A 14687-nucleotide genomic window follows, 5' to 3' on the forward strand; every position below is an offset into this window, starting at 1 on the left:
TAACCAAACACCTCCAGAACTTTTACCGGGATCAAATTAAGACTACATCAAAAAGATGTAATGTTAATTGGACTGTCAGGGAACTGCAATTTTCACACCAAAGTTCAGACGTGCCCAGCGCTATGCGGGGGGAAAGGGACATCCTGTAGCAGCATACACACACACACCCTCACACTTCACAGCCAGGTCATGTTGCAAAAAACAAACAAACCCACAGACCTTCTGCAAAGCACCTCAGTCAAACAAAACCTGCACTCAGAGCCTTATTAGAAGACAAAAAGCATGCCAAGCAAAGCTGCAACCGTAAGTCCTACACCTAACCAACACCCCACCCCAACCATTTCAAACCCCAGCAGGCACTCGTACAACAAAAGGAACCACTGAAGTCACAGGCAGGCATACAAAGCTGCTGCCAAGCGCCAAAAGCCAGAATTGCAATAGCAAAAGTACAAACGCACAACAGGGGAAAAAATTAAACACAGCAGTACACCAGAGCTACAGTACCTGGCTGGTTTGTGGCTTCTAAAAACACAGCACATGTGGGAAAAATAATCAAAGTGATGGATTAGGGTAGGAGAGGAGTCAGCTTGGAGAACTCCAGAATGCTCTAATGGAGTAAGTGACCGATGGCACACATGCAATTACACCTAGTTACTCTTGGCTGCAACTTAAAGCATCCTATAGCCGTCTTATCAGTGCATTGGTCATCTTCCCTTACAGCACAATCCTATACAAGTCTAGTCAGGAGCAAGTCCCATTGAGTTTAATGACACTTACTACCAGGGAAGTGGGTGTAGGATTGCAATCTCCTTTTCTTTTAAATAAACACACGTGTGTGATAGCACTATTCTTATGAGGTTAGTCCTATCTCAGTTCAGGTCCAAACCTGCTCATACTGTGAGGAGCGGGGCAGTCCCTATCTTGGCCAACTGGCCATTTCAACGTTAAAATGTTTGGGTACCAGGCAGAGGGCCTTCTCGGTAGTGGCACCCGCCCTGTGGAATGCCCTCCCACCAGATGTCAAAGAGAAAAATAACTACCAAACTTTTAGAAGACATCTGAAGGCAGCCCTGTTTAGGGAAGCTTTTAATCTTTAATAGGTTATTGTATTTTAGTGTTCTGTTGGAAGCCGCCCAGAGTGGCTGGGGAAACCCAGCCAGATGGGCGGGGTATAAATAATAAATTATTTTTATATTATTATTTTGGGTAAGGTAGCATTACTTGTCAAGTTTTTCCGTGTTCTGTCGCCAGTGAGTCATATCCTTTCTCCATCTCAGGTTCTCTTGACTTCCAAAGGCACTCCCGGAAGGACTTCTTTCTGCCAAGCAAAGGTTTTAAAAAATTGCTTTTAACTGTTTTATCTTTGACTGCTGCGTTTGACGAATTAAATGAGGTATCATGACTACACCCTTCGCACACAATGAATGGTTAACCTCACATTAAATGATTATTGCACTTTAAAATTAATTATCATCAGTGTTGACTAATCCTTTCAATACAAAATGAACCAGCTTCCAAGCAAACGTGTGAGTAAATCAACACTATCTACCAAAACAGGAGAAGGAAACCTTTTTCAACTGGAGGGCCACATTCCTTCATAAACACCCTTCCAGGGGCCACACACCAGGGGTGGACCAGGGGCCTGAGAAAAAAGGGAGCTGAACAACAGATGTAACATTTCCCTTTGTACATTAGGCTACATTTCAGTCACACGCACACAAAATGTGGAGGAGAGACACTGGTTTTACACATACACGATTCCATCCAAATACAGTGGTACCTTAGGTTACATACGCTTCAGGTTACATACGCTTCAGGTTGCAGACTCCGCTAACCCAGAAATATTACCTTAGGTTAAGAACTTTGCTTTAGGATGAGAACAGAAATCGTGCTCTGGCAGCGTGGCGGCAGCAGGAGGCCCTATTAGCTAAAGTGGTGCTTCAGGTTTCAGGTTAAGAATGGACCTCCGGAACGAATTAAGTACTTAACCCGAGGTACCACTGTAGTAAAAGGAACTATCAAAATGCAAGGACACGCAAAGAAGTGCGGAGTACGGTCAGTGAGAGCCAGGGTCCTGAATGGGGCATCACCTGGAGGGAGCCTTGAGGGCCAAATGTACAGGTTTGAAGAGCTATATTTGGCCCTCAAGTCTGAGGTTCCCCACCTTTGTTCTATAATATCTCATTAACACTATCAGGATAGTTTACTATTTATAAATTAAAGACTAGCTCAGTATCAAGGAATGTCGCATCGCTGACTCCAGAGGGCTCCACTGCAGAGAGCCCAGTACAACCAATGTTTCCCCTGCCCTGTCAGAGTAAAGGACTGCTGGCATGGGGCAGCTTTCATGAAAAGCGGACTGAATCACTGCTCCTATACAGGACTCAGTTGGAGGCCGACTGCTGCTGAAGCAACATCCAAGCTCTGCCTCTTTCTGGCATTCAGCCTGAGCCTGCACAAGGCAGATTTGCTTTGCTAGGCCTGCCTTGTCACTGCAGAGGTCAATGCTTGCAGGAGGACTGCGGCCGCTCTCCCTGTCCATCACACAGAGCCGCCTTGGCACAGTGCATGAAGGGGGCCTCCCATTTCAGCCCCTTCTGTCAGGGGAAAGCGTCAACTTACCTAGCTGTCCCCTGCTTCGCCGTACCATTTCTTGCCTCGCCCCGATGCTGCCAAGTATAGCTTCTTCAAGTTTGGCTCTCATGTCTTTTGATTTCTTAAATGTCAGGCTGTTCATTCTTTCAAACACTTTCTTACCCTGAACAGTTCACAAGAAAGAGAATAGAACATAAAACAAGTCAGCCCTTTTTAAAAACAAAGAAAGCCCATTATAATTTAATACAGAAATAAAGCAAATTATTTAGGCAGCTTCCTATATCTAACACAGAATTTGCAGTATCCACAAATTCTACTTCTAATCTTTCTTTTGGGGGAAGCTAAGACAGTTAAACTTGCTACAAAGTGGTATATATTTCTAGCATTCAGGGCTTCTTTTTCAGTTGGAACTTGCCGGAACTCAGTTCTGGCACTTCTCAGGTGGGACGCCACTGTCATTCTAAAAGAATAAGGGAAGCATTCATGGTAAGTTCCGGCACCTCGTTTTCCTAGAAAAATAGCACTGGTAGTGTTGAATCATCCTACGTTTGCTTTCTTGCCTATCCTTGGCTAACTAGAGAATTGTGAATCATGGAGAAATGGGAATCAATCAGTTGTTCCTTTAGCAAAGCAGAGAAAGACCCTTCCCAGCAAACAGGGAGGAGATGGTACTAACTCAATGGCTCTCAAGAATGTTCAGTGGGTACAATCCCAACCAAGGATTGTATGCTGAGCAAAGCAGGGCAAAGACTCTAGAAGCTCAAAAACAGGAATTTAGTTTCCCTTTCTGATGGGAATTTGGTTTGGTGGAGACTTAAAGGGTGAGAAACACGAAGGAAACATTATTAGAAGATCCACTTTTAACTGAGTAATGGTTGTGTGGTTCTGAATTCAGCGGCAACCATTTTGTGTGAGGGTGCTGTTCCTGACCCCTGCGTATGTTGACAGAGCATGAATCAGCCAAACTTGCCCTGCCCCATGTTCCGGCCACTTCTGGGCTGGCAGCGATGAGCATGTGCATGATCGCACATCAATCAGACACATGTAAACTGCTTTCTGCCTGTACTGCTTCACTTCTCTGAAAAGCGTGTGAGCATAATTGTCTCGCTGCTACTATACCTTGTATTCGAAGCAAGAAACACAGAGGTAGAGCAAATCCAGTAAACGATTAAGCTGCAGCACAGAAAGGTCCGTGAACCATTTTTGTAGGACACTTTCATCAGCGTTCTTCAGGACCCACAAGAGGCAGATGAGAAGGTTCCGACTTGACTCGGCTGAAAATGTTGAATGTTGCCTATTTGTCTGAAGACACAGGAAGAACCAGTTAGAATCAGGACCACTTCTGTTTGGAATATTACTCAACCAGCTACTCTTCTGTTCTTCTGGAAGGAGTTTGGTTGAATTTATTTTAATTATTAATTATTATTATTTGTATGTTTTATTGTGCCTTAAATATTCTATGGGACAGCCAAGTTATATAAATAATAACATTATTGTAATTATTACACTGGTTTTAAGTACTGGCATAGCCATGAAGTGGATCACTGTGAACTATATATCACTGCAATTCTATCATCTATCTACCTACCTACCTACCTACCTACCTATCATCTATCTGTCTGTCTATCATCTGCTTTCTTGAGAAATATATTTAAAAATGGAATAGAAATCCATTTAAAATTAATTAATTAAATAGTTTAGGTAGTTTGCTACATTTTAACCATTGCTTCACACTGCTATCCTGAAGTGATTTGAAATAATGAAGTATAAAACACACTTTAAATATATATATATATATATATATATATATATATATATATATATAATGCTAAGCCATCTAAAGGAGCACACAATATCCACACAGGATAGACATCAGTAGGCACCAAAATACTCAAACTGATTGAACAGACCTAAGGCAAGTCCTCTGAATTTTAACTAAAATACACCCCCCCCAATGTGTTTCACAATGGAGAAGCAAGGTTTTAAATCTTGATGTGCAGCCAAAGAGTTTATTATTACACCACTATCTCCCAGGAACAGAGATAATTTTGCTGCAGCACAATCTATCCGTCACCTCCTCCCACCCACCCTCTATGTTCCAAGAGAGAGTAGTGCCATCTGTTCTGTGATCAGGACTGCCACCCACTCTTGCTGCTTTGCAAACACAGGACATGCACATTTGTCTGTTCACAGGCGTTCTAGAGGAAAAACACTTCTCTATACCGATGATGTGAGGAGAAAACTGCTGGGACGGGTGAGTTGCGGGACGGAGGTTCCTGCAATAGCCATGGCAACCGTCTGGCTTATCATGCTTCCACCCTCGCTCTCATAGTCCTCCACTGCTGTGCAGCTTGGCCGTCCACGCTGGTTGTGGTTTTCTGTAGAGAAACAAGCAATTCCCAATGAATCACCACTGCAACAAGGTTATCCCACTCAGCTACCACCCTCCCAAATTTTTCCCTTAAGTATTGTTTAACTTGGAGGCTAAGCAGTAATAACGCCTTTCACACGGGACTGCAAGTGAGAAGTAAAGCTATGTTCAAGGTACACTCATAAGTTTTCTGGATGAAAGTGTGGCATTGCCTCTTTCCCTGGGTTTAGAATACCAATCATGCAAACAGTTTGCCAATAGAAACATATGAACCTGCCTCCTTCTATGCAGTCCAGCACTGTAGGTTTGTTGTCAGGAGTTGGCATTGTCAGGCAGCTGCCATTCTAGCTGGTGCCCCACTGTGACCCCTAGAGATCCCTAGTTCTCCTCCTCTTCCTCGTTGTTGTTGCCTGTTCCCTGGCCTCCTCAGGCATGCCAACAGTAACAAGAACAAGGAGAAGGAAAACTATACTCCTGGACTATGGTACAAACTGGGCCCAGAGATCTAAGGTAAGTGGACAGGGAATGGACACACTGGCAGGAAAGTGGACTTCTTGCTCAAGGGCCTTTCAAAATCTGGGACCAACACCAATTCCATACAGAAAATTTGTAAAGTTAGATGTGCTTAGCTTAAACAGCAGAACTGTATCTTGCAATTTCAGGCTGTTAAAATACTGGTGTACAGACAAACCCAACATTTCAGTCAGTGAGCCCACTCAATTATCATCTTGCATGAGGCCCACTATCCACTAAATTTCTTTTTCAGCAAGGCTTGGAGGGGATCTGATTAATTGACCCAGATCTGACTGCATCTGCCATTAAAGCTCAATTGCTGTGGGTTTTATTTTTGTTGTGCTTTATTATTGATGTGACTGTATTCCAACTTGACATTACATTTTGATGAAAAGGGGTGTGTGTGTTAGAAATAAAATAAGTAAGAACTCAACATGAGATAGCAACAGGTCAGTGGAGAAGACATTGGCACACATTCTGCTCTGTGTAGCTTTGGGACTATGTGCAAAATTTAATCGCTGATGCAAATTTCCTGAAGATTTAAGCACTCATTTCCTGGATGTCACTGAGGAATCCCTTGGTTTGTTTTTAAGTTATTTGTTCAAGTGAAAGACAGAACTCAGGCAGCAGCACAACATGTCTGGCAGTTAATCTGCCATTTTTCTTAATGCAAAAGGGGGGAAAAAGCATACGAAATACCTGTGAAATCATACAGCTGGGGCACACTCTCCATGATCACACCAATCAGAGGCAGGTACAGTGTAGCCACCCGGGCCTTTACCTGTGGGTCAGAGTACCGTGGGTCGGAGTCATGGCTGGACAGCAAGTTGTGTACCATGTTGATGACTTTCTTATGCAATCCAAACAAACTGTTAAGATATGAGTAGGGTTGGAAGGATTAGTTAATAGTTTTAGAGCAGATAAGACTTGGTAAACACACACCTACACCAACACACTTACACCAACACGCTTACGCTTACTGATACCGCTTTTGTCTGTGTGTGCAGTGTGTCTTACAGTTGCACCCCTGTATTAAAAGATGCCAGTGTTTTGTCACCTGCAGTGAAGTGGTAAATGAATCATGGTCATGGAGCTGGCAATTTCATGGCCCCTGGTTTAACCACTGAAACAGGATTTGTTGATATGCAAACCCTTTAACATTAGCCAAGTGGCCCTCAAACATGGATTTAGCTCCCACCACCTTTGCAGGAGCTAAAGGTGTGAACCAGTTTTACAGATGCTTCTCTCCTGTCTCCACACAGATCAATGGAGCAAATGCTTTTCAGTCAACCGGCATAGTGAAAGTAATGGGTCAATAAGCAGAAGGACGACCAATGGTGGTTCTCCCAAGCCCAGTCAATGGGAGCAGGGGTTGCTTATAGATGCCCCTACTGTTCCCTTTTCTCCTGCCGGCTATATACTTGGTTGCTATGGCTCCCTTACCACTTCCTGCCTGTTTGCTCCATTTTGTAAATTTCTTATCAGACTTCTGCATCTTTGCCTTAGTTGCTGCATCCAGAGTCCCTGGTGGCCACCACAACTTGTGATGATCCGGAAGTGTGGCTTGCAACCTAAATATCCACGTGCTGAAGACTACACACATGCAAAGAGGTGCTTTTATTTACAAGGCACTACAACAGGCTGCCTGGGGAATCAGAAACCACGTTAAAAACACAGACCTTCTATTTGCCAGATGGGGTTATCTATAACATAAATGTAAGCCAATCACAGAGTTGCAAATCTGCCTGCAGATTTGAGGGCAGGGACCACACACCCCTTTGTAGCTGGGGTTAACGGAAACGGTCGGAATTTTAATAACCTGCATGAACACAATTAGTTTCAAAGAGGAAATTAGTGTCCAGGTCTATGGCAATCAAATCTTAATACTACTACGCTTTGGCTGTGATCCAGAGCTCCATGCACCAATAGGGTTCTCATTGACTCTATGGGTTGTAACCTGCTGAAATTAATAAACCTAAATTAGCCATGTCCATCAGCTTCAGTGAGTCTATGCTCAGTAGAACTAGCACTGAATTCAATCTTGTGGTAGATGGAACACCATGAAAGTGACTATGTTTATGGAGAAGCCTACACTCTCACCCTGTATATACATGGCTGCCCATAATACTGATATAAAAAGGCTGCTCTGGTAGGAAAGATCTTTGGATAGCAATCAAAGCAGAGGTGCTGAGCTGGAGAGTGGCTGGGACTTGAGGAAGAACCTGTTTCCTTTCTTTTCCCTCTAATATCACATTTGAACACAGCCCTGCCTAAGGCAGAATTCTGCTTGTGAAACATTAGATCTTCTTTGAATTATTCCATCCCGCCCAGAATAATTGTAAAACTCACCCTTCTGCATCAGGATCCAAAATGACAGTCAGCTCAGTAAGCACCAGGCCTGACAAGTAGTGCTGCTGGCGGAAAGGCACGGACAGTTCAAACATATTTGCAATCTTCTGGTCTTGGACATTCATTGAGAAACCAGAACTCTGTTATGGAAACAAACACCAACCTTTGTTAAGTTTTATTGTATGTATTTCAGACTGCAACGTATAGACTGCACTGTCCTCCGGACAGGTTACATTTTACGAACAGACCATTTGGGTAATCCTATAAATGTGGCTGGAGCAACTGTAAACAAGAGTCTTGTATAACATACTTAAGACTTTTATTTACAGAACTCCGAAAGACTCCACATACACTCTGCTAAGCTCTCACAAACACTGCTCTCTATTTTTCTGTATTTCCAGTAAGTGAAGCCAGAATTTTCCCAATTCATGAGCTACACCTCTGAATATAGAATCACATCCCTATGATAAAGTTTTTTCAATCCTCCTCCTCCTCCTAAAAACTTAAATACAAAGTCAAGGAGCATGAAATATACAAGCAGTACACACAGTTATGCACAACTTAAATTATCTTCATATACATATAGTATACCTGCTGTGAGCTATGCTTTACTGCTCCAATAATGTGCAATATTAAAATGTGGAATATAGATTTGCTTTCCGTTCACCTTATTTAATTTGTATGCAACAGATAAACTTGGTCATGAATTGCATGCGGTTCACATTCTTTCAAAAATTGGATTTATCTAAGCTCTACAGCATTTTGCATAGAGCATTTATGCTGTAACAACCACATGAGACAAATTCCCTCCATTTTGTGTAAAAAACAAATAAACAATAATTGTTTTCAAGTGCAAGGCTTATAATAAGAGTAACTCTGTCTTCTTATTCTTAATCAATAGTTGATCTCAACAGGACACGACAACCACAAGTGGAAAAAGGTTGAAAAAGGTTTTCTGAAAAGGCTCTTAATTATCGTGGTGGACACTGACCTTAGGATGCTTGGTGAGTGCTGTACCATCTAGTCCTCTGCCAGTCAACCTGGCTGGCTTTATCCAGTAAAGATAGAGGTGCTATGCTCAAAATGGTGCTTGCCTTTCCCTAGGAGATTCTCTGTTCTCCTGGTTGTCCAGCACCCATATATTTCAAAGCAGGCTTCCTCAAACTCGGCCCTCCAGATGTTTTTGGCCTACAACTCCCATGATCCCTAGCTAGCAGGACCAGTGGTCAGGGATGATGGGAATCGTAGTCTCAAAACATCTAGAGGGCCGAGTTTGAGGAAGCCTGATTTAAAGCACTTTCCTCAGCGAGTCTGCATGCTGATTATACAAATGAGCACCAAAGGATAACCTACATTCAAAGAAGAACAGTACTTGGAAAAGGTACCTCATTCTACAAGTGCTGCCACCACACACTGGGTTGTTCTTCCCACAAGGCAAGCAATGTCTTTTCTAGGCACCCTGCTCACCTGAGATGTTGCGGAAGACACGGAAGGTGACGGGGATGCTGGGGGTGTCAACAGGCTGCATGGTAAATTCAGAGTAACGTAGTGTTCATGGCTGCAGACGATGCGGAGGAAATCCAACCTCAAGGACACAAGGGTGCTCGGGTTGGGTAAGGAATAAAGCTTGGATGACACCTTGTAAAGACAGGGAAAACAGTTAGAGAGTTACAGGCCACAAGAAGCCACTGCCACACAGAAATTACAGCTACAATTAATCCTGCATGCGGCTGCTAGACTGACTGGCAGCAGCCACCAGGACCACATAACACGTCCTAAAAGACCTACGTTGGCTCCCAGTACATTTCCGAGCACAATTCAAAGTGTTGGTGCTGAGCTTTAAAGCCCTACACAGTTTCAGCCCTGTATATCTGAAGGAGCACCCCCATCGTTCAGCCTGGACACTGAGGTCCAGCTCCAAGGGCCTTTTGGTGGTTCCTTCACTGAGAGAAGTGAAGCTACAGGGAACCAGACAGAAGGCATTTCGGTAGTTGCACCACCCACTCTGTGGAATGCCCTCCCACCAGATGTCAAACTGGCCCAGTGCCCTGGCCTCCCCTGAAAATGCCAGCCTCAAATTGACAACTGAAAGTGAAGCTCCTGTCACTCCACCAGGCATCTGCTCTGACGAATTCTGCTCCAGAGATGAACTTGCCTTCTGCTCCTACTCTCCTCCTTTCCCCTTCCCTGCTGCAGTTTCCAAAGATTCTCTGCTTTCACCTCACGCCAACCCATCCCCACCTCTTTTTATCCGGAGACTTTACCTGTTTGTAGTACACCTTAGTAAGGCTGAAGACAAATCCTCTATCCATAACAGTGAGCAGATCGTTTAGGAAGAAGGCTAAGCTAGTGTTGAGCCTTTCAATCATTTCAGCATCCTACATTGGGGTGGGGCAGAAGGGAATGAAAAGAAAGGAACAGAGATAAACACTGAGGCTTCATGCTAAGGCCCTCATCCAAGAATCTGTCTTGCATTATCTGGAAGTTATCGTTCAGAATCAGCGGTTAAAATTTTGACAAGAGCACGGCTGAACTTCTTCCATTACCTTCTGAAACCGGGAGACTATATCACTGGCAATTGTGCTGACCAGAGCAGCTATGTCATCCATGAAGCGCTCCGGAAAACGATTCTTCCTTGGAGCATCGAGTTTGTCAGCAAAATACAAATGATGCACCATACTTTTTACCTGGAGGGAACATATATTATAAGTTGCAGTCAGCTGCAAGTGGAGAGGGTCGGGAGAGAAAAAACACTGATAGATAGCACTGTGTTTTGATGCCTTTCTTTAACACAAACCAGTCACAACAATAGCTACAGATCCATCCTGTTTGGTGAGGGGCAGAATTTTCAGCTCTAAACATTTCCTGGTGTTTCAAGTGGGGCAAAATACATCCTGTCCTCTCCTTTCAAATTTATTTTTTGTGCGTGTGCCTGCTCCCAGCCCAAGCTGCTGCTGATTCTTCTTCTGAGCTATGCTTTCCCTTTTTATTTCTTCTTAAAATTACACAGTAAGTAGGGCCAAAGCTCAATGGTACAGCATCTGATTTGCATGCAGAAGGTCCCAGGTTCAATCCCCAGTATCCCCAGGTAGGGCTTGGTATATACCCAGTCTGGAATCCTGGAGAACTGCTGCCAGTCAGTGTATGCAACACTGAGCTAGATAGACCAAAGGTCTGACTCAGTATAAGACAAGCTTCCTACATGGTGAAGTCAAAGCCCCACGTAGCCAATCAGAAGACCTGTTCCCTGCCTTGCCACAATGCAAGAGTGAGCAATGAAACCGGTGCTGGCTCCAAATTTTGTGGGGCCCTTGAATAAGAGGCTTTCAGTGGTATCTCCTTCCTGAGTGGCCTTTCTTCTCAACACCACCGTCACTGTTCCCCATTCACACCTCCTCTCGCTCTGGGCCCAATCTGAACCACTGGCCAGAAGAAAGATGAAGGCTCATGGCACTGCCCACTCGGGGGAAAACAAGTGAACATAAGCAGATAGTAAATAACAGGGCTGGGCAATAGGCCCCCTCCTGGAATGTAGTCCTTGGCAGCACCCAACCATGCTGACCATCGTCACCCACAGCACCTTGAACGAAATGGCTGCAAGCACAGAAGGCCAAGTCATGGAGCATTCTCACAGCTGCCTTCGCAATGGGGATGTCCCCACAAACATTTCTCTACACTCTTCTGAGCCCCTTCTCATCACTGAGGAGACTCTGCAAAACTGTTTTTGAGAAGCCGTCTGCCACCCTCCCTCCTCCAAGGTCCTGTCTCATCTCTAATTCACACTACCTAGTGGAATTATTCAAGGGCATTTCAAGTGTTGCACTAGCACAAGCACCTGGGAAATCAGTGGAATTAAGGTGAAACAGAAGAGAGAGAAAATGAAGCAGACTTCCTTGTTCTCTTACCATAAGCTCGAAGAAGAACCACGCTTGCTGGAGAGCTGCCTCCCGTACACTCCCACTGCAGACAACCCACTGTAAGGCCAGTTCTTCATGAAAAAGCTAGCCAGATTCAAATTCACATTCGGTATCAGTTGCATGATAATTTTCAAACACACAATCCATTAAAAAAAAAACCCACAACAGTAACAATGGAAACACAGGGTTGGTGTGGACATAATACTAAAGCATTATTAGACTTAAGAGAACAAGTCCAGCTTCCCTTAGCTCATATGATCCCTCTCTCCTTCCCCAATGCAGATATCTAGAGGAATCTGGAAGCTTCTGATTCTGTTTTTTTTTATTATTATAATTAAGCAAAGCTTGTTGTGTCATTCAAACATGGATGAACTGTGGTTAAGTCTTAACTATGGTGGATAGAAACAAATATGAAGTTGGCTTCTTTTCCTTAACCATAGTCAAGATGAACCAGTTTAAGGTTTGAATGATGTATTAAACTGTACTTAATCTAAAAAGTGGAAGCTTCTAGTCTCCTCTTCACAGGCATAGTGGAGAAGTGGCGAGTCCAGGGGGAGGCCAAGCTCATTCTCATAAAGCTAAATCATGGTTAAGCATTTATGTCCGAACACAGTCACAGTGAAGGATGAGAGTAAGCAAAACAACGAGTGTGAAGGGAACAGCAATGGTAAATGTGCTTTGATGAAATACTTGGGGAACAACATCAGACCACAGTGTGTACTGTGTGTGAGAAATATTTCACATCACCTTGGTCCAGAATTTTATTATCAGTGGTTTTTTTTAAAAAAAAAATCACTCTCTTTCCCTCAAAATGCTTGCTTTAGTTTTAAACATTTTGCCTAGCCTTTTCGTAACAGAATCAAGAAAAGGAAAACCTCTAAGGTACACAGGATGATACTTTATCAAAGCAAATTATAATTTGCTCTGTGATTCTGGCAAAGATTATAAACATAAGGCATTAGGCTGAATAAATCATCATGAGCTTCTCTCTTCTGGTTTGTGAATTGTTGCCTTCCCTCTTGTTTTTCTTATCTTGGCACCACAAAGGGGCATAATTGACAGCTAATTATGTAGGGATGTTTTGTTGTTTTGTTTCATTTTTAAAAATCAGGCTTTCATAAGGAAGTAGTTCATTCCTAAGCCTGGGGGAGGTGAGAGGGACACTGCTAGAGTGAACATAATCATGCTATCACGGTTGCTTCTGACAACATGCTCCTCTCTCTCATTTTGATCTTACCAGAGGGGCATAAGACAGAACAGCAAAGGTTGACTGGCCACTTGACATGTATGATTTAGTTGAGATTCCTGCACTGCAGGGAGTTGGACTAGATGACCCGCAGGGTCCCCTTCCAATTCTACAATTCTGTTATTCTATGGAACCATGAGGCCCCTGCAACATTAGAACAAACACTTCCCTCAGCGGTGTTAAAAATGCTTTGGCATGTGGGTAGAGTGCTGCTGAAACTAAAGGTAAGATACAGTTCTGAAGCACAAACAGCCTCCCGGAAGAAGATAGGAGGCAGAGGAGGGAAACAGTTCATCCCTGGAAGGTACTTGACAGGAAGGAGCTCCTGTTTGTTCCTCCCCTACCTTCCGTTGCGGTAGGTGGAAAAGACCTGCTTGGGGAGGTTCCTAGCAGGATAAAAGTTTAGCAGTGCTATTATCTCTTCCCCTCACTTAGAAGAAGTAAAGAATGAATGGGAAGGATGATGGAAAAGATGGCAGGAGTTTTTTCTGGCTCTCATTTATTCGCTCCAAAACTTGTGAAAAACCAAGACAGATAATGGCCAGTGGGAGCCACTGCAGAGCCCACATTTCTTGCACATCTGCTTAAATCTTTGTACAATTATTGAGAGAATTGTTTAAAATTGGAGAGGGGAACTCTTTTGAAACCATAAGTGAATCTTCTGAAACGTTTTATGACAGCCTGAAGCCCTGGTTTTTAACTGAGCAACCTTGGCTCTAAGCTGACTCAGCACTCTCAAAATCAAGACACAAAGGCAGGGAACCCACTAAAGTGTGATGGCTTTAATGGTTTATAATGACTTAAAACTTCCCTGCCTTCCATACAATGTTTAAATTGTCTTCACTAAAATCTACCTTTTTAGTTGGCAACCGTCCTGTTAATGTTTGTAAGAAACTTGACGTCTCTGTGTGCGAAGACATACGATTACAACTTCGGTCTGTAGCCTACAGAGTGGGAAATGAATGAATGATGACAGCACATTAAAGTTGGTTGCGGGTGACATTTGCAGTTTGGGGGCTACGCACATCAACAAAGTAAACAGAAACATCCAGGTATCAAATTCTTTTGTGCATCTTGTCAAATAAAGGCCCAGTCCGGACAATCATTTGAGGAATCATAAGACAAGATTTATGAAGCTGGGAATGAGTGCAGGGGCCAAGCATCCTTCCCTTCCACCTCCATCCAATTTGGGCATGGAAACCATTCCACACTGTGGAATTCTGGCTTAATGTTCATTAACAAATAGAAACTAAGTCAGGATGTGATCTAATCCCGGCTTATTTTCCTTGTTTGTTAACCAACATTAAGACATTGTTCCTCGGTTTTGATACAAAAACCAGGATCTTTGCACCAAAGCTGTCGTGCAGCATGAGGAGAAAAGGGGAGAGAAGGGGAGCTTGACCCTGACTTCATAAGCTATGGCTTACAAAGTCTCAAATGCAATTTGTTTAGCAAAACATCTGCAGGGTTTAGGGCTCAGGCTTCTTTAAAATCAAGTGCAAAGTTTTTGCATAAAGATATGTATTGTTGCAAAGCATGAAACTAGTGTGTAGCAGCATTATATTCTCTTGATGTATATATTAAGAAAACAGTGTACTTTAAGATATCAGCGCCATTCCTTCCAGCTTAAACAAATGCGGGGTTCTTACCTCCAAAGTATAATCCAATACCAATGGTTATTGCTCTAAACGTGACT

General features: G+C 43.3%; 1 protein-coding gene across 13 annotated transcripts in view; it reads right to left on the bottom strand.

Moving 5' to 3' along the window:
* Positions 1 to 14687, bottom strand: part of DOCK7 (dedicator of cytokinesis 7) — a 109905-nt gene that overhangs the window by 23391 nt on the left and 71827 nt on the right. For 6 of the 13 annotated variants that reach the window (XM_079982082.1, XM_079982074.1, XM_079982079.1 and 3 more), the window contains 12 exons: positions 13846 to 13935; positions 11734 to 11829; positions 10375 to 10515; positions 10093 to 10206; positions 9296 to 9466; positions 7829 to 7968; positions 6179 to 6348; positions 4819 to 4973; positions 3715 to 3897; positions 2623 to 2758; positions 1222 to 1318; positions 505 to 522 (listed from right to left, as the gene is read on the bottom strand). In XM_079982082.1, coding sequence (XP_079838208.1) covers positions 505 to 522; positions 1222 to 1318; positions 2623 to 2758; positions 3715 to 3897; positions 4819 to 4973; positions 6179 to 6348; positions 7829 to 7968; positions 9296 to 9466; positions 10093 to 10206; positions 10375 to 10515; positions 11734 to 11829; positions 13846 to 13935 — 1511 coding nt within the window. The remainder of the gene's footprint in view (positions 1 to 504; positions 523 to 1221; positions 1319 to 2622; positions 2759 to 3714; positions 3898 to 4818; positions 4974 to 6178; positions 6349 to 7828; positions 7969 to 9295; positions 9467 to 10092; positions 10207 to 10374; positions 10516 to 11733; positions 11830 to 13845; positions 13936 to 14687) is intronic. The other 7 variants (XM_079982085.1, XM_079982083.1, XM_079982081.1 and 4 more) reach the window with 2 other exon arrangements.

Source organism: Podarcis cretensis (assembly GCF_951804945.1).
Source record: "Podarcis cretensis genome assembly, chromosome: 6".
NCBI lineage: Eukaryota > Metazoa > Chordata > Lepidosauria > Squamata > Lacertidae > Podarcis > Podarcis cretensis.